This window comes from Pygocentrus nattereri, chromosome 9 (genome assembly GCF_015220715.1).
Source record: "Pygocentrus nattereri isolate fPygNat1 chromosome 9, fPygNat1.pri, whole genome shotgun sequence".
NCBI classification, from domain to species: domain Eukaryota; kingdom Metazoa; phylum Chordata; class Actinopteri; order Characiformes; family Serrasalmidae; genus Pygocentrus; species Pygocentrus nattereri.
In genome coordinates this window covers 20125152-20143472 of record NC_051219.1, presented here as the reverse complement: position 1 = coordinate 20143472, position 18321 = coordinate 20125152, and the positions used below count along the sequence as shown (strand labels likewise).

General features: G+C 38.8%; 3 protein-coding genes across 3 annotated transcripts; 1 reads left to right on the top strand and 2 right to left on the bottom strand.

Annotated features, from left to right (window-relative positions):
• Positions 1-30: 30 nt before the first annotated feature.
• snrpg (small nuclear ribonucleoprotein polypeptide G) lies at positions 31-4340 on the bottom strand. The gene is made up of 4 exons (XM_017694199.2): positions 4190-4340; positions 3778-3800; positions 626-750; positions 31-327 (listed from the first exon to the last, which is right to left on the bottom strand). The coding sequence occupies exons 1-4, from the start codon at positions 4219-4221 to the stop codon at positions 277-279; spliced, it is 231 nt and encodes a 76-aa protein (XP_017549688.1). The 5' UTR covers positions 4222-4340; the 3' UTR covers positions 31-276.
• Positions 4341-5373: 1033 nt separating this feature from the next.
• si:ch211-148l7.4 (uncharacterized protein LOC563603 homolog) lies at positions 5374-10249 on the bottom strand. Its single transcript, XM_017694166.2, is given in 3 exon segments — positions 5374-7996; positions 7999-8207; positions 10134-10249. Coding segments are annotated over 2 exon segments (1533 nt in total). The 5' UTR covers positions 8198-8207; positions 10134-10249; the 3' UTR covers positions 5374-6662.
• A 520-nt stretch (positions 10250-10769) lies between these two features.
• On the top strand, positions 10770-17453 carry si:dkey-190g6.2 (coenzyme Q-binding protein COQ10 homolog A, mitochondrial). The gene is made up of 5 exons (XM_017694200.2): positions 10770-11233; positions 11591-11737; positions 13552-13744; positions 15434-15535; positions 15653-17453. The coding sequence occupies exons 1-5, from the start codon at positions 11097-11099 to the stop codon at positions 15818-15820; spliced, it is 747 nt and encodes a 248-aa protein (XP_017549689.1). The 5' UTR covers positions 10770-11096; the 3' UTR covers positions 15821-17453.
• The last annotated feature ends 868 nt before the right edge of the window (positions 17454-18321 follow it).

The window sequence follows — 18321 nt, the reverse complement described above, 5'->3', positions numbered from 1 at the left end:
AAAATGAGTCAATACCCATTTAAAAAAAGATCAATGATCAAAATTCACCTTCAGTTTATTGACAAATGGGTTGAGTGGTACACGCATTTCAAAAGTTATCACAATTCAAAAAAGGCATAAACTAAGACAGATCAATTAAGGTGCCTAAAAAACATCACCTTATTATTCATACACAACAGGGTTTTCAGACATTTTCCATCCTTTAATAACAAAACTAAAAGGCATCTTGCATCAGGGAAGGAAGTGTCGATTAGGGGAGACAAAGGGGGTCCATCCTCATACTCTCTCAAGAGCCTCCAGCATGATTATACTGTTACCTCTGATGACCTGAAAATGAAGAAGAATGGCTTTTTACCAAAAAAATAAACTCAAGAGTACTTCTATCATTGACTAAAAGAATGACCTCAGAGGCCTTTTTAGATTTCACAGTTGGAAGCAGAACATAATGTTATACAAAGCTGTAACATGAACCAAGATGTGTGCATTATGTTCATTAATCATATTGTTGCCTAACTGCATTAAAAACACAAGCTGCACTTTATAAGTGCATATTTTGTATATACTTATGATTTAGGTCTTATTAAAATTCTGGATAGTTTTAACAGTTTAGACAGAGATTACTAACCACCATGCCAATGGCATTCTGTTGTCCCCCTGGGGACATTTCTAAGCAGTCATCCACCACGAGATTCATAAATGGATCAAATCCTCGCAAGATGCCTTGGACATGTCGACCACCATTCAGCTTTACTAAACGGGGAAAAAAGGGAGAAAAGTAAAATTAAACATTTCCCTGATTATAAATTACACTTACAGCATAAAAATAGCATAGAAAACTGTAGTATGTTTATGAATAATATTCACTGAATAATCATTACAAAACCACAATTTAACTAAAGTATATAGTCAGAAATGCACATAAAACTGTGCCATGTACCCAAGCAAACTGAATTGTAGTAAAATGAGTAATGACAGTCTCAAGGTTAAAGTAAGTTCACTTATTTCAGATAAACTACTTTTGCATGTCTAAAATTACAATTGTGTGTCAGCCTCTCCATGTAACTAATTCACTATTTGAGTACTTGTGTTTCAGCACAGTAAGGAATATGTGGTCCAACAATTTAGCAAAATGCTCTCTGTATGTTTTGCTTGTATATTTGTGAGTACACACACAGGCATAACATTATGACCACCACTGCTGTGTCTGATCCACTCATACCAGCACAACACACACTAACACACCATCATCACAAGTCAGTGTTACTACAGTGCTGAGAATGATCCACCACCCAAATAGTAACTGCTCTGTGAGGGTCCTGACAACAGAAGAACAGGTTAAAAAGAGGCTAACAAAGTATGTAGAGAAACAGATGGACTACAGTCTGTAACTGTAGAACTACAAAGTGCTCCTATATAGTAAGTGGAGCTGATAAAATGGACAATAAGCATAGAAACAAGGTGGTGGTCATAATGTTATGCCTGATTGGTGTATATGTATATATTAGACTTTGCTACTCCAAACTACAAGTAACTGAATCTAAGCTTGCTTCCAAGGATGCGTTGTTAAAAGATGTGACTGAGAAAGCAGATAATGCAGCCAGTTCTGGCACTGCTTTACCATTAACTAGGCTAACTCTTCTAGCTGATGTTAGCCAGCTCCAGAAACAGTAAAGATCCCTCTCTGACAAACTAACCTGTTCGTCCACCGAGGAAATCTCTTATGTAGAGGACAACCAGTTTTTTTCAGTGCACCTGTTAGCTCATCTAAACAGCCTCCAATACTCATTCCACATAAATACCTAGCTACATAACTGATGTATTCCTTTTGTGCAACACCAGGACTGTGTATTTAACAGTTTTTTACCCCCGATTATCATTAACTCCTATAGATACTCATTGCAAAGTAAGTCAGAATGCCTATCCTTACAAGTATCAAAAGTTCAGTCACAGCTGCAGGCCAGACAAGCTCACAGAATCGCAATTTAAAAAAAAAAAAAAAAAAAAAAAAAAAAAAAAAAAGTCTTTTGTGGATTTTCACACTTCACCATCTGAAGCATGACAGATGAACGTGAGTTTGGCAGATGCCACAGTGCAAAAGAAAAAAAAGGCTTGGTGTAGGACATGTCAGGCTCCAGTCCTTGCAGGACAAAACAGCACAATGCCTCATTAAACACACCTGGTTCAGCTCACCAGCTAATTAGCAAGGTCTTCATGAACTGAATTCAGAGCGTTAGAGGAGAGTAAACACATCTCGGCAGCACTGAGGCCCGGAACATCCCCAGTTTGATATGCCTGGTGTCAGGAAAAATGCACAGGGCATAAAAAGATGGGTTTGTCAAGTTGTATGTGGAATAACTGGCCTGCATAGAGGTCTGACATCAACGTTCAACCTCATTAGCGCTCTTGTGGCTGAACGGAAACAGATCTCCACAGCCATGTTCCAGCCTAGAAAAGTGGAGGTAGTTATATCAGCAAAGGGGGTTCCACTTCCTAATTATTGCCCATGGTTTTGGAACGATAACTTCAACAAGCACATATGGATATGATGTGAGTGCACTGAGGCAACAGTAGCCCTGCGTTTGAACTAAGAATAAACAATTCAGTCATTACCAAAAAAAAAAAAAATAAAAAAAAAAATAAAGGAAATATTTTCATCAGTGGCTATGTTTACATGCAAAGATTCTTGCCAATCCAATTGAATACATTCTAATTATAGATTAAGACTGAGGTGTTTATATGCTCACTCTACTCAGAAATCTAATGAAAATCACCATTTACATGCATACTACATGTAAACCAATCCAAAATTACACGCATGCGTAGAGTGCCGCTTAATGTAGACATTACCACGAGCATCACGTCCAGTCAGAGTGAGATGAGCAGCAGTAAGCATCGCTTGTGTTTTTAATTGCTTTAAGATTGTGTCAGACTCATTAATAAGTACACATGAAGTATGTTTTAAAGAAGGGCAAGAGGAAGACAACTTTGAGACACAAGCTGGACACAAACTTTCGCTATGACGCAAACACACATCTGCATAACGTACTTAAACCTTCCGATTGGGAATGTAATCAGATACATGCGTTTACATGGCTATTATTCTTCTATTTAATGGATTATTTACAAGATTACCCACCTCAATCAGACAGAAATTGTATTCCAAATAGCCTCAATCAGATTAGTCTATTCCAAGTGAGGCATTTACATAGATGGATTGTATTCCAATTGGGATATTAGTCGGTTTATTAACAGATTATTAGTCTGCATGTAAACGTGGCTAGTGTGACTGCAGAAATCATGGGTAAAAATCTATTATTTCTGTGCTACTCCTGCCCATGGATGCAGTGTCATCAAAAATCAAAAAGCTGACGATTTTCCATTGTGATACTATACTATTCCACTGTTCAACTATACAGAGGAAGCCAATTCTACTTCTACCCAACAAATCAAAAAGTGCAATACCAATGAAAGGCATACCTGGGGTCTTGATTTATATTTAGTTTGTATAATACATAATTAAGGGACGTAGATCTTAACAAATCCAAGCTACACAGAGTCAAAATGAGCTAATATGAACTCAATTTAACGTAATTAACTGTCCAGTTAAGGAAATGTCCACAAACCTAAAATATGTCTTAATTTTCCCAACACAACTGCTTTAAACTAGGCAGGATGTGGTAACTAACTTCTTAATCTCAGAAAAAAAACAACACTATTGTGTGAGTGCTTTGACATTTTCTTTGCATTCTCCATTTGTGTGACTGAAATGACACTTACGTGACAGTTTTTTGTCCATAAACCTAAAAAGGAAAATAAAACGTTATTTTTAAATAAAACGTTACAAAGTCAATTACTACGAAAGATTACCATCAAATAAATTTTACTTCAATACATTTTTATATACCCTGTGCACTTTGTCTCAACTGTCTGAACAGTTAACGTTAGCTACATGTATACGAAAGTCTAATTTAACATAAAAAAAAATTATTTAACATATAAAAAATAAAACTGCTTTGTTTCAGCTCATTTTCGCTAGACACAGTGTTATAGATATAACGCTAACCAGACTAAGAACTACCGGCTAGCAGACGAGCTAACGCTAACACAGCGCGCGCTAGATTTGAGAAAAGCGGCTCAGAGCTACAACTAAATCTAGCGAGTCGAACAAAACCCAACTTCGAGTACTCACTTCTTCAGCTCTGGTGGATGCGCTTTGCTCATGTTTGATCAGTGATAACAGGGCAGACCGAGACAACGAAAAAACGTATTAAACCCGTCTAAAAATGAGAAACATGCGTGTGCAGCCGGAAGTGACGGTTTTTCGCGGCCTCTGGCAGCGGACTATATCGCCACCTTCAGTGCTGGAGATCAAACACACCACGCCGCTGCTCCCGAACACCAGAGCCATGCAGAGACGCTACATAGCTTGCTGCCTATCCAGGATTTGGTTGTCTGTGCATAGAAATACTGATTCAGTTTCTGGATGTAAAATGTCTAGAACTCTAGGCAAATCCACACTTCTACTTTTGGTGGCAGTTGTGGGCTGGAGGTTAGGGAACTGGCTTCCTGTGACCGGAAGGTTGCCGGTTTGATCCCCAGTGTTGACAGTCCATGACTGAGGTGTCCTTGAGCAAGACACCTAACCCCCAATTGCTCCCCGGGCTGCCCACCGCTCCGGGCAAGTGTACTCCCTGCCCCCTAGTGTGTGTGTATTCACTAGTGTGTATTGGTGTTTCATTTCACGGATGGGTTAAATGCGGCGGTGGAATTTCCCCGTTTGTGGGATTAAAAAAATATCACTTAACTACATACAGTTGGGTAGATACACGTAACGTACGGACAGTTGCTTTGGAAAGGTGCGCTGTTGGCGTTTAGGCACTATGATTGCAAAGCTATCACTGAGAAGATTCTGTTTTGTAACTGAGTTAACATTTACTTTGGATTACTGTAAAAGCATTGAAAGTGGCTTCTTATGAAGTTGCTGGAGAGAATATTAAAAGTGCTTATTAATGTCATCAATGCTACTTTCAAGAATCTTATTTTCATTTTTTAATGGCAGCATAAGTCCATGTGTTATTTTGTAGTTGGATATGCCCTCCCCCCCTTCATTCTGAAATGAGTGACAGTAGCCTAAAAGTAAGGAAAACCTATTACTAGAGGTTTTGACAGGTATTATATATGTTAAATAAGACTGAAAAGTATAGGACACTAGAATAGCCAAGCTCAAAGAGAGCGCTTCTCTTACTTGCTACAGGAGATTTTGACTCAAAATAGAAAGCTATTTTGGTCATTCCTGTAATCAAGGTTATTTTAACTATTCCTTTAAGTACTATCCTTATTTAGTTGTATAATAACATACAAAGGCACACTGTGTTCCATTTATGTAATTTAATCTCCCACTAAAAAGTCAACAAATAAGAGATTATATCATACTATGGACATAATCTCAAACATAAAGCTTCACAAACCCACATATTGATGACAGTGGCTTTAATGCTTGCATAATATGTCCATGTGTCTTGGGACAGAGCAGTAGATTTGAAGAGGTAGTCTGTGAATTAACAAAAACATCTTTAGATAGTCTTCGACAACATTTATGTCTCTGACTTCTGCTGACCATTGTTGAAAGAAAATGTAAAATACAGTAATGTCACAGCAGTACTGATCTACATTAAAATCCCACTCCAACTCAGCTGCTTTAGGAATATGCAGGCACAGCCCACATGCTATCACAAGGCACTAGTTGAGGTGAGCATAATGAGGCACAGGGGTGAAACATGTGCTAGCTAAAGGTGCTTTTGGTTTAGTTGTAAGGGCCACAGAACTTCTTAAACTCCACTTTACATAAAACATTTGTTATTTCAAGACATGTCTGGAAAAAACAAACAAACAAGCTGTTTTATCTGATACAACAGACTAGTTTCAGTGGCTTCTTGGGTGGCTTGCACAGAAAATTAATAAGCATATCATTTTCATGGGAATATGTGATCAACTGAGACAACAGACCCAACATAACATAGAATACTATGAATCGTACCTTTCTTTGTGGTCTATATGTGTACACTACATAAATACTAACACAGTTGTTCTGTTCCAGTGTCAAAAATAACACATCGAGAAAGAAATCTCATTTGAGTCTTAAAAAGATGCCAGTGCCAAAAGTAGATTCAAATTATCCTACACCAATATATTGTGAGAAATTTAGCAGTGTACACAGCAAGATATAGTTCAGCATTTGAAGAAAAAAAAAAAGAAAAAAAAAATATATATACACAAATATATAGCTGGTATTTAACAATGGTCTGTAACTCATACAGTGACAATTTTAACAGAAACATAGAAATTGATATTTGACAGTGTATGTTCTACTAAAAGAGTTCAACATTCAATGGTGTTGATGAATCACAGCAAATAACCATACATTCCTCTTTCTAAGAAACACTGTTTGGCATTCTTTCACTTATATTTGTTATAAATCACTGGCAACTGAACTTGTTTCAGTACCTTTAAAGGCTCTTCAAGGTGCAGTAAAAGCTCAAATCTCACAGAAAACAAAGGCTGCTAAATATGCTAAGCTATCTCTTTGGAGAAGTCAAAGGAGGAGGACATGCAACACACAATTCCTGACGTTATTCTGGCCAGACGTTAATCTATGCATCCTTTCAATCATCACGGAACCGGTCACCATCCTTTTTATCTTCATTGCCAAAATGGTGTGTAGTACAGTGCTGTAGAAAAGTAACCAGGTCTACATATATCTCTTTACAAGGGACACAGTGATAGACTCTATTCACAGAGGACTCCACAACTGCAGGCAGAGCAATCCCAGCAGTACACACACTGCAGTGGTTTGGGGTGTATGAGGACTGGTGAACCTCTTCATGTTTTTGCAAGGAAGACTGGGTCTTGAAGACCTCCTCGCATGATGCGCAAGGGAACTCTCCATCTTCATCTTGTATCTCTGTAGCCTCTTTGTCTGCAAGCTCCTTTCTTCTGGTCCTCAAATGTAGGTGCTGCTTCTTTACTTTTTTGTTAGTCTTAAAATTTTTTGTCTCCTTCAAAGGTTTTGAGGCATGTTTAAGTTTAAGGTCTTTGGCTGTTTTGAGGTCTTTGGCAGCTCTGTCAACCCTGTCCATTTTGCCCGATTTCCCACTGTTTGCAAGGTGGGTCTGATAGTGGGTGCTGTAGCTCTTGAAATGTGCCCAGCGAGTGAGATGGTGCAAGAATACCTTTCCACACTGCAAGCATGGGTACGTCTCGCCTTTCTGCCTCTGCCGGGTGCACTTCGCATGGCTCCTCTGCTGTCTCATCCTTGAAGTCTTTCTCCTATGCTCTTCTTTCCTATGTAGGTACAGCATAGAGGTCTGAGAGAAAACCCTGTCGCATGATCGGCATGGAAACAAAGAATCCTTCAACTTTTGGTTAAGTTCAGTTGTCTTCTTTTTCTTTGTCTTACTGTTTGTATGAACAAGACGCTGATGGCTTGCCAGGCCTTGCACAGTACGGAATGTTTTCAGGCAGTTCCTACAAGTAAACGGGTAGTCTTTGGACTCTGAAGGTGAGGGTGGAAGGGAAGCATAGGAGGGTGCGGGTGCATCATCAGGAGAAAGAGCAAGCAAAGCCGAAGAAGTCGTGAACGCCTTGGGGCTCAGTGGGGCTGGCTGGCAGCCTCCGACCTGCTGGTGGCACAGAAGCTCCTGCTTATGGCTGAATGCTTTTCCACATGGGGCACAGGCATAGGGACTGCTGTCATGGTGAAGTCTGTGGTTTAAATGGTGGGATTGTTCCTTTATGTAATGGGGGCCCAAGGCCTCAGCAAGACACGAGTGGCACGAGGAGCCCTGTTGCGGCCTCCCTCTACACACTTTGCACACCAAGTGGTTGGTTAGGCATCTGTGGAGCTGCAAAGTAGACCCAAGAGCAAATTCCTGGCCACAGTGTTGACAGCGATGAGGCTTTTGTAGGGCATGCTCACTCTGCTGGTGGCAGGACAACTGTTGAGATCTGAGAATTCTTGACCGCAGTCTTTACAGATGGAAAAATTGGACTGTTGGGACTTTGGAGAATGTCCTTCTTGTCTATGCTCCACACGAGCCATCAGCTCAGCCAGTCTGGATAATGTGTTTGCTATGGGCCTGGATTTTGGAATGGACTGTTTACCACTTGCTCCACTCCAATAGCATTGTACAGAATCCATCTTAAAGCCTCTTAGATAAAAAAAAAGAAAAAGATCACTTAATAATGTAATAGCTGCCATGCACACAATTCACACTTGTTTGTTGCAACATGATTGTAAAATCTAAAGACTGTGAGAAGTATTGCAGTCAGTTTAAATAACTGTTCTCAAATAATTGTGATATTTTATTTTTTGCAATTGTTTATTCTGATTTGATTGATTTTTACTATTCATTTTATTATTATGATTATTATTATTATTACTTTTTTCTAGCATTTGATATGTTTTTACAATCTATTTCTATATTGCCTCAGCTACACTGTAAATAAGGCTCACCCTTAGTGTACTTCAAGTTTAAATAAAGGTTGGTTGATTAAGTGATCACAAATAATTTCAATTAGGTGATTGTGATAATATACTGTTCAGCATTAATGGTGCCTTTACAGATGTGTAAATCACCCATGCTATGTGCACTAATGCACTCCCATACTATCACAGATGCTGGCTATTGATCTATGCACTGATAACAAGTCAGATGGTCACTCTCCTCTTTGGCCAGGAAGAGGGCATCCATTATTTCCAAAGAGAATTAAAATTTTGATTAATCAGACCACAGGATGCTTTTCCACTTCATCTCAATCCAACTTAAATGAGCTCAGGCCCATAGAAGAAGATGGCATTTCTGGGCCCTGTTTATATATGGTTTCTTCTTTGTATGGCATTTGTGGATGCAGCGACAAACTGTGTTCACAGACAACAGTTTTTGGAAGTGTTCCTGAGCTCACGCAGTGATTCCCACCACACAATCATGTTTTTAATGCAGTGCAACCAAAGGCCCAAAGATCACAGCCGGCCAGTACTGTTTTTTTTGCCTTGGCCCTTGCATACATATATTTCTTTGAATCTTATAATATTATGTACCATGGATGATAGAATCACCAAGTTCTTTGCTATTTTACTTCAAGAAACAATATACTTGTACTATTGCACTATTTGCTCAAGCAGTCTTTCACAAAATGGTGAACCTCTTCCCATCTTTACTTCTGAAAGACTCAGCCTCTCTCGGATCCTCTTTTTACACAGTCATGTTACTGACCTGCTGCCAATTAGCCTAATCAGTTGTGAGATGTTACACCCAGTGTTTTTCTTAATTTTCTCAACTTTACCTTTTAATCTTTTGTTGCCCTGTCCTAATTCATATATATATCAGTTTCAACATTTTCAAATGTTGTCCTTATACCATTTTTTCAATTAAATTGTGTTTAAATAATTTGCACATTATTGCATTGCACAGGGTCCCAACTTTTTTTGGAAACGGGGTGGTAATTCAGAATGTTGTGGAGTCCACGACTTATCTCTAAATTAAACAAGTAATCTGGCAGATTAGTTACAGTATGAAAATAAGTTATAAACGCTGCAATCTTTAAAGAATTAATTTATGCTTAACAGAGTCACATATAGAATATAAATATAATTATTGAAGTCTTTACACAATCTCTGATTACGATTTATCGTTGTCTGCTAGTGAAAAGATCAGTAGCTATATTATGCAAGTTATCCTCTATTTCATAGAAACATTCAATAAACTGTCACTTGTTGATGAAAATATTGTGATTAACAAATTCGTGTATCTGATCTGATACCGCGAAACGGACGTTAACTATCTGATGACCCTTATTTAGCTCTAAACTTCATATTCATAGAAATTACTGGCACTATTTTCAATTATGTCTAGTTTTGGCAGCTAGCTGAACAGCTAACTACCTAGGCCAGCCAGCAGGTAACGCACTGACAGCAAACTCACCAGTTCATACAATATGCGGAAAGACATAACGTTGAGCGCCAAAAAGCGAATTTCCTTCAGGTTTTAATGAAGATGCCTAAAAAGCTTGTGTTCAAACGTAAAAACGCTGACAAAACCGAAAACGAAGCAAAGTTGTAACTTAATTCGATTTACTTTCATTTGGGATCCTCGCCAGCGGATAGTCCATGCGTTTCGATACAAAACTTCTTGATGCAGTTTTCAAAACTACAAATTCCATAATTCCGTGGCTCAACCATGGATACACATGATAGTCTTACCTTACGTATCTATGGTGGCCAGGAGTTGCGGGGCTGAAACGAGTGAATGAAGATACATTTTCACACTTCCTTACACTAGACAACAATATCTAGGCCATTAGAAGATCATCGAAATAATTACAGTTATTATAATGATATATCGGATCCAATAAGTGCTTCCATCCACATAATGAAATTCAGCCAGTTATATGTAGACACAGATATGAACACCACTGAGTTTTTTGACTGACTGTTTCTCAGTAAATATTCAACTTGAACGTTTCTATTCACGAACTGCTCGTTATGAAAGATGACGGGAGCTTTTATTTTGAAAAGTGAGAAATGGCTATGGTAGGTATGCCTAACATCGCCCCCTAGGGAGGTGGTCCGAAAAGGCAGTCTCCACAAATCATCCATAATATGATGAGTGCCGTTTTTATGTATGTTGTGTGTTATGTATGTTAAGAAAATTAACTGCAACTGTTGTATAAAACATTTAAAGAACAAGTTTTTCACGATTTGTCCGGTGACAAATTCTTCCTCCTGTTCACTTGGTGGCAGCCTAGACTGTGGTGACACATAAAGAGAGAACGAGCCGGAGCTGAGATCACTATAAATTTACGTTTCCAGGTTTAGACATTTACTCGACAGGCTGCCGAGAAGGATAGAAGCGGATAGTCACATTATTTGCTGGTTAAACCGGTCTCTGTATATCGGTATTCTCGTACGTGGATATAGCTTGGCTGTCGTCTAGCGCTGTAGATAGGCTGGCTGGGTGACTTCTTCACTGTGAGAACATCGTTGTATGAGTGGAATCCTGCATAGAATCGTCTGAATACCAATTTAGTCATTTCAATCAATGGCATTCGCCGGAGGTACCCGGTGTATGCCCATGGGTGTTCGGACATTAAGCGAGTGTTTTGAAATTGCCACTTTTCTCCCTGGACGTTCAGGCAGCACAGAGAGATGTACAGACCGGATAAGGTGCTCCATCAGGTAAGACAAGATATCCATTGGCTGTGGACCGTCAGCTGGTGTCCATGAGGTGTTTTCAATGGCAACACATATTGTATGTGACAAATATAGCGCAATTTTCGCAAATTAAAAGTCAATCAAATGACGCTGTTCAGTTGCTATTCAAATAACCCCTACAATATTTAAACCTGAGACGCTTCTTGTTGTGGCGTGCCTGCCGCGTGTATCAACAGAACAAGGCTTCGAAGCAAGAAACACCAAACCATACCTTTAGAAGGTCTGAGATGGTGTGATGTTACAAAGTCTCTTTTCTGTTGACTGTACTGTTGACACAGAAAATCCTACAACAATGCAGTCAGTTTTACTCTTTTCTCACAGGCACTTGTCTTCGTGTGGAATCCTAATGACTAGGACTCCAAGAATGCTCTGCTTCCAAGAAGTGGAACTAACTCCCACTCATCACAGGAGGAGCTTCATTAGTCTCAGTAATAAAAGGAAAGAATATTCAGAGAGGAGGATAATGGGGTAAGGCAATAATGCAAACCTAATCCTGATCCTGATGCAAAGCCATACTGTTTTGCTGAAGGGGTTGTATTTCAGAATAAAGCCAGTCATTAACAAATTCTGTTATAATACACTGGGCTTTTATGAAGTCCATTTTTCTGTGTCTGGACAAATAAAGTTAAATGTATTCATTTATGTATAGAAATGTATTAAATTTCATTAAACAAGGAGAAACCGGTTCTGAATTACATCTTCTATACAGTGCTTAGATGAAAATAGGAGCGGAACATAAACATTTAGTTGTAAGAAGTTGTGAATATAAATGAGGAAAGCACACACATCTCCATTTGTCTAAATATGTCAGATGTAGGCGAGTGCTACATAATAAAGCAACATCTTACATTTTTCTTATTATTTAAATATTACTCAGCTAGGAGTTGAGATTGCAGATAATACACAGATCGTACACAAGATTGACATCTGGTGAGACAATGCTTTGATGAAATTTGGAAAATCCAAGGATTGTTTCTCAGTAGCCAGATTTCAGAAATGGTCTCCTATTTCTGAAGATTTGTCCATGTTGAATAAGTTTAGTTTTTTTCCAAATTGCTTAAGTTGCACACTGATTTCAAATGGAACTTAACCATGTTTAGGAAAAGTAAATAAGATCTCATTTAGAATAATTGGGTTGGCCTGATCTCACACCAGTGGCATTTTCATCAAACCTTGATGAGATGCTTTCCTGATCATGTTCTAGACTAAACAATATTTTCAAGTGAGAGTTCACACCGACCATGCAGTTTACCTAGACCAAGTAAATCTAGGGTAATCTCTATTCATAAAACCATTTCAGTGCATCATCATACTAAGCAGGCGAGCATATGTGCCGCACTGAAGAAAAAAAAACAAAGAATAATCGAAGCTTCTTGTGAGAGCTTAAACACCTCTACAGGAAGGTCCATAATTATGTAAATGTTGATTAAGTTAACATTTAAGTTGTCTCTCACAGCATATTAGAGTAATTAAGTAATGGATGGCAGTGTATAGCATATACTTTAATTTGAGGGTATGTACAATAAAATCAGGTAAACGGTGTAAGAATCAGGTAAACGGTTTCTTGGCAAGGTGTGTGTTATTCCTTCATTCTTTCACAAGTAAGCAAAAGAAAGATGTAGAATTTATTTTAAGTGTGGCATTTGCTTTCAGAATCTGTAGCTGTTAACTTTGAATTTGAAGTCCAAAGGGCTGTCATGTTCAGTGAAGCAAGCCATGCTTAGGCTGAAAAATAAAAACAAACCCATCACAGAGATACAGAAATGTGTGAGGCAAATCAACTATTGCTTTATATCTAACAAGAAATGACATAATGGTAAGCTCAGAACAACCAGAAGACCTGGTATATATATATAATATATAGTATATATATATATATATATATATATATATATTATATATATATTATAATATATATATATATAATATATATATATATAAAAATTGTGTACAGTTATGTTATGACATGGGCAGTATGGCTGCCAATGGAACTGGTCCCTGTATTTACCTGATGATAAATTCTGAGGTGCTATATTATCTGTTCAGATTCAGCCAAATGCTTCAAAACTCTTTGGATGGCACTGCACAGTGTAGATGGACAATAACCTGAAGCATATTGCAAAGCAACCCAAGTGGGGTGGGATATGTATGAAAATAATTGTAATTTCTCTGATTTCTAACAATAATTTTGTTGATGTCTAAAAGTTTATCAACCTGGCCATTGTCATGTAATTCTGCTAGTCCGTGCTGTTGTTAACTTTTAATTACTCATGTTGTTTTAGATATTCAATGCATGAGATGTATGATGTCGTAGCCAATGTGGATGACTACAAATACTTTGTGCCGTGGTGCAAAAAGTCCCAAACCATCATGAGAAGGTCTGGTCATGCCAAAGCTGAGCTTGAGGTGGGCTTCCCCCCTGTAATTGAGCGATACACATCTATGATCAGCCATGTCCGCCCTCACCTCGTCAAAGTAAGTGCCATTTTCCTTTGATGAGACAGTTTTGCATTACAACTACAATAGAATACAATCACAATATTCCGTGAAACATAAAGGTTCTTAAATTGGTCCTAGCTTGAATGTACAGTTCTAAGAAAAACGTGTAAATTGTATGGAAACTTACCAGCTGCTCATGCCCCAGCTACCGTCATCTGCCTTGGACTAGCTGCCCACCCTACATTGAAGTTTTCATGGACTCCTTGCTATTACTACTACTAATACATACTACTATTAATTTTAGCAGTATAATAATTTAATTCCTCAAGGCTCTGGATGTTGTGGGCCTGTCTTGGCTGACATGCCTTTTCAACATTGCGTGGACATCGGGGGCGGTGCCACTGGATTGGCAGACTGGGATGGTGGTGCCTCTTTTTAAAAAGGGGGACCGGAGGGTGTGTTCCAACTACAGGGGAATCACACTCCTCAGCCTCCCTGGTAAGGTCTATGCAGGGGTACTGGAGAAGAGAGTCCGGCTTATAGTCGAACCTCGGATTCAGGAGGAGCAGTGCGGGTTCCGCCCTGGTCGTAGAACACTGGACCAACTCTTCACCCTCTCCAGGATTCTGGAGGTTGCATGGGAGTTTGCCCAACCAGTCCACATGTGCTTTGTGGATTTGGAGAAGGCATTCGACTGTGTTCCCTGGGGTATTCTGTGGGAGGTGCTTCGGGGGTACAGGGTACATGGCTCTTTGCTATGAGCCATTCAGGCTCTGTACAAACAAAGCAGGAGTTTGGTTCGCATGGCCGGCAGTAAGTCAGACTTGTTCCCAGTGAGAGTTGGACTCCGTCAGGGCTGCCCTTTGTCACCGATTCTATTCATAATTTTTATGGATAGAATTTCTAGGCGCAGTCAGGGGATGGAGGGTGTCCAGTTTGGTGACCTTAAGGTCACATCGCTGCTGTTTGAGGATGATGTGGTCTTATTGGGAACATCAGGCTGTGAACTTCAGCTTTCGCTGGATCAGATTGCAGCCGAGTGTGAAGCGGCCAGGATGAGAATTAGTACCTCCAAATCCGAGGCCATGGTTCTCAGGCGGAAAAGGATGGAGAGCTCTCTCTGGGTCGGGGATAGACTCTTGTCTCAAGTGGAGGAGTTCAAGTATCTCGGGGAAAAGCGGAAGATAATGTATGGATGGATGGAGTATAATAATTTTGTAGGTTAGTTTGACCAGAGGAGGATGGGTCCCCCCTTGTGAGCCTTGGTTCCTCCCAAGGTTTCTTCCTCAGTTCTGGGAGGAGTTTTTCCTTGCCACTCACCTAGGGGTTTTTACATTCCTGTTAAAACTTTCTTTACTGGAATTCTGTGAAGCTGCTTCGTGACAACATGAGTTGTAAAAAGCGCTATACAAATAAATTTGACTACATTATGAAGAGGTTCTTCATACCTAACATGGCACACTAAATAGGTAGCATTAATGCAAAGCACCACTCTTATGTAGTACCGAAAGCTTTTTGAGAGCTAATGGCATCCCCTCGTGGAGAGTCTTCAGCCTGTATGAGTTAATAGCAAATAAGGTCCATGAAGTGCTGAAAAAAAAATTTATCCACCTAATTTACAAAAATTAAGAGGTTATTTATGTGGTTCTTCCATAGCATTGCTTAAAAGAACCCTTTTTTTTTAAAGAATGTACACCTATTTGATTTTTTTTCCCCCTACCTTAGGCAGTTTGTACTGATGGCAAACTCTTTAATCACCTGGAAACAATATGGCGTTTCAGTCCTGGTATTCCTGGTTACCCCCGTACTTGCACAGTAGATTTCTCTGTGAGTAGTGTGCTTCTTATCTTAATCATTGCTGGGATGTCAATTTCACATTTCTAATCTCTTATCTGTGTCAGTTCTTGCTGCCCACTGTTCTTGTCGACAATTGCCTCCTTGCAGATATCGTTTGAGTTCCGCTCGCTGCTCCACTCCCAGCTGGCAACAGTGTTTTTTGACGAGGTAGTAAAGCAGATGGTAGCAGCGTTTGAGCACAGAGCGAACAAACTCTATGGACCTGAGACGCGTATCCCACGTGAGCTCATGTTTCATGAGGTCAGTCAGATGTGACACAGATGTGTCTTGATGCATCATACCTTGAACTCTCAATAGAATTTCAAAACCATCCTCTACATCTCCAAACATTTATCACAGTCATGTATTTAAGGTACCTAAAAAGGTAACTATTCACTGCACTATGATGGAACAGCACATCCCACTACCTCACAGAGTGCTTCCACTCTGCAACTCTTCTTTCTGTTTTCTTGAAGCACAGTTTTGAATTCCTTCTCTAGACCATTGCACACTCACCGCTTGACACAGAAAAGAATGAACTGTGCTGAAAGGCAACTTATGATGGGTATGATATCTGAATGTTAGCATTTGGAAAACTGTACACAGCTACTGCAAAATGAATGAGAAGCATGATGTCTCTATTGTGTCTTCTGAGTTTCTGTTTTAGATTCTTTTTGTGACCTTTTTTTTGCTTTGTTTTTGCATGAGATGATTTCATGTGCAGTTTTTAAATTGCCTTTATGTTGGTTTAATTTAGCCCCAGAGTGATGAAATATTTAGAGATCTGCTGTTTGCTACCAAATTAATCGTAATGGCTTACTGAAAAAAACATTACATAAGTCTATCTAATCTTAGTCAGCCTGCAATAGGGTATTTATAATGAAAACACAAAAAAAAAGTTTTTGATTCAAAAAAAAGTTTGATTCATTGGCCGTATAGTAATACACTTGTATTTGGGCTTATTTAGTATTAGCATTCTACTTTATATTGTATTGAATTATATGCATAAATCAAAATAACTGTGCTTAATGAGGGTCAAGATGAGCCTGTGGTCAAATTTTGATTGCAACTAATTGTAATCACAAGGCTGACTGTGTGTGCATGTGCATGTAGGTACTATTTCTGTGTGCTACATTTAGGCTTTCCAATAATTAGCAATTACCCTACAATTTTTTTTTTTGCAGTAAAAAATGTACAGTGATACTAAATCTTGTGTTTGGCATACTGGATAAAACTTGCTTTTTGTGTGTGTTTACATATCACAGTGATCAGTCAGTATTTTCACCTGTGCAGTATTAATATTATACTGAACACTAAATGCAGACACTTTAAAGCTGAACTAATGAACAACTAATGCTTCACTGTGCTTTCAAATTAATAGCAATTTTAGTTATCTGTGACCATTAAACTTACTGTATGCTTTTTATCCATCATATTAGGTACATATATAAAGGCTTTATCTGAAGAAATATTTGTTGTAGCCATGTCTAGCTATATACAGTACAGCTGCAGTGATGAATCACTGTGGAGTTGAATACATTGAATGAAGTGCACAAGAAAAGCTTGAATGTAAGAAAAGAAAACTTGAAAGCAGCTGGCATCACATCTACACTGTTAGGTAAACTAGTTTCATGTCCTGATTATTTGACATTTCATGACTAAGTTACTGAATTCTATTTGCCTATAAAATACTTCCAAACAACCAACATTGTTTGTTCTTTGGCTGTTTTAATAATATAACTATTGTGCTCTGTGACATGGACAGTGCTTTGAAAAATGCAGTGCGATGCCTTATTTCCTGTTTTTGCACATTTGTCACAGTCATGTCAGATCTAGTGTATACTGTAATATAAAACAAGGAAATGTGATTAAACAGTTTCAAAATAAAACATTTGTTATTGAAGGAAAATCGTTTTGCTGCCCCTATACCTATCCATGTGAAAAAGGTTGTGCCACCTTGAGCAATAGCTGCAACCAAATGCTTCTTATAACTGGAGACTTATTACTGTGGAGGAAATTTTTCCTGCTCCTTTTTCCAGAATTGCTTTCCACAGAATTCAGCAATAAAGGGCTTTCAAACATCTATTTAAAACTATCTACTTATAGTCCTGGCCCAGGGGGTTCAAGGCAGGATGTTGACTAGGCCACTTCAGAACATTCATTTAATTTCTTTTGAACCATCCATCAAAGATGGATTTGCTCTTGGATCTTTGTCTTCTGCATAACACAATTGCACCCGAGCTTTAGATTATGAACTGATGACCAGATATCCTCCTACTGCATTTTCTGGCAGAGAATTCAGGGGTTTGTAAATTCTCACAGATTGTCTCACAGACCCTGAAGCAGCAAAGCATGCCCACATCTATGTGACTCTGAAAGAGGGTCATTATTAAGACATGGATGACAAACAGTAACTAAAGTGACATCTGTATTTAGATCTATGGAAAATGTATAAGTAAATGGGGTCAGAAATTCTGCACACTCAGTCACTTTGATGCTCGTGCTTTATATGTAATGAAAAGTAAAGATCAACTGTTCCAAGTGATGGACAATGTCAGTGAAGAACACTCAACTACCACTGAAAGGGATAGTATACAAGATTTGCAGTCCAGACGTCTCTCATTACAAAGACCAATTTGAATCAAGTGGTGCAAAAACCAGAAGCACTAGTTTACAGAGATGTGGAACCCCTATAGTGCAGGGGTCCAGTAGTGGTCTGATTTTGGAATTGCAAACATCATTTAGCTTTTTTTTTTTTTAATTACACACACTGATGC

Excerpts from the sequence above, each read along its gene's own strand:
- snrpg (XM_017694199.2), bottom strand. The coding sequence starts at position 4,221 with ATGAGCAAAGCGCATCCACCAGAGCTGAAGAA. Across the intron at positions 3,801-4,189 it reads CATCCACCAGAGCTGAAGAA|GTTTATGGACAAAAAACTGT; the intron begins GTGAGTACTCGA and ends TTTCCTTTTTAG. Across the intron at positions 328-625 it reads AGAATGCCATTGGCATGGTG|GTCATCAGAGGTAACAGTAT; the intron begins GTTAGTAATCTC and ends CTTCATTTTCAG.
- si:dkey-190g6.2 (XM_017694200.2), top strand. The coding sequence starts at position 11,097 with ATGGCATTCGCCGGAGGTACCCGGTGTATGCCCATGGGTGTTCGGACA. Across the intron at positions 11,234-11,590 it reads CGGATAAGGTGCTCCATCAG|GCACTTGTCTTCGTGTGGAA; the intron begins GTAAGACAAGAT and ends CTTTTCTCACAG. Across the intron at positions 13,745-15,433 it reads TCCGCCCTCACCTCGTCAAA|GCAGTTTGTACTGATGGCAA; the intron begins GTAAGTGCCATT and ends CCCCTACCTTAG.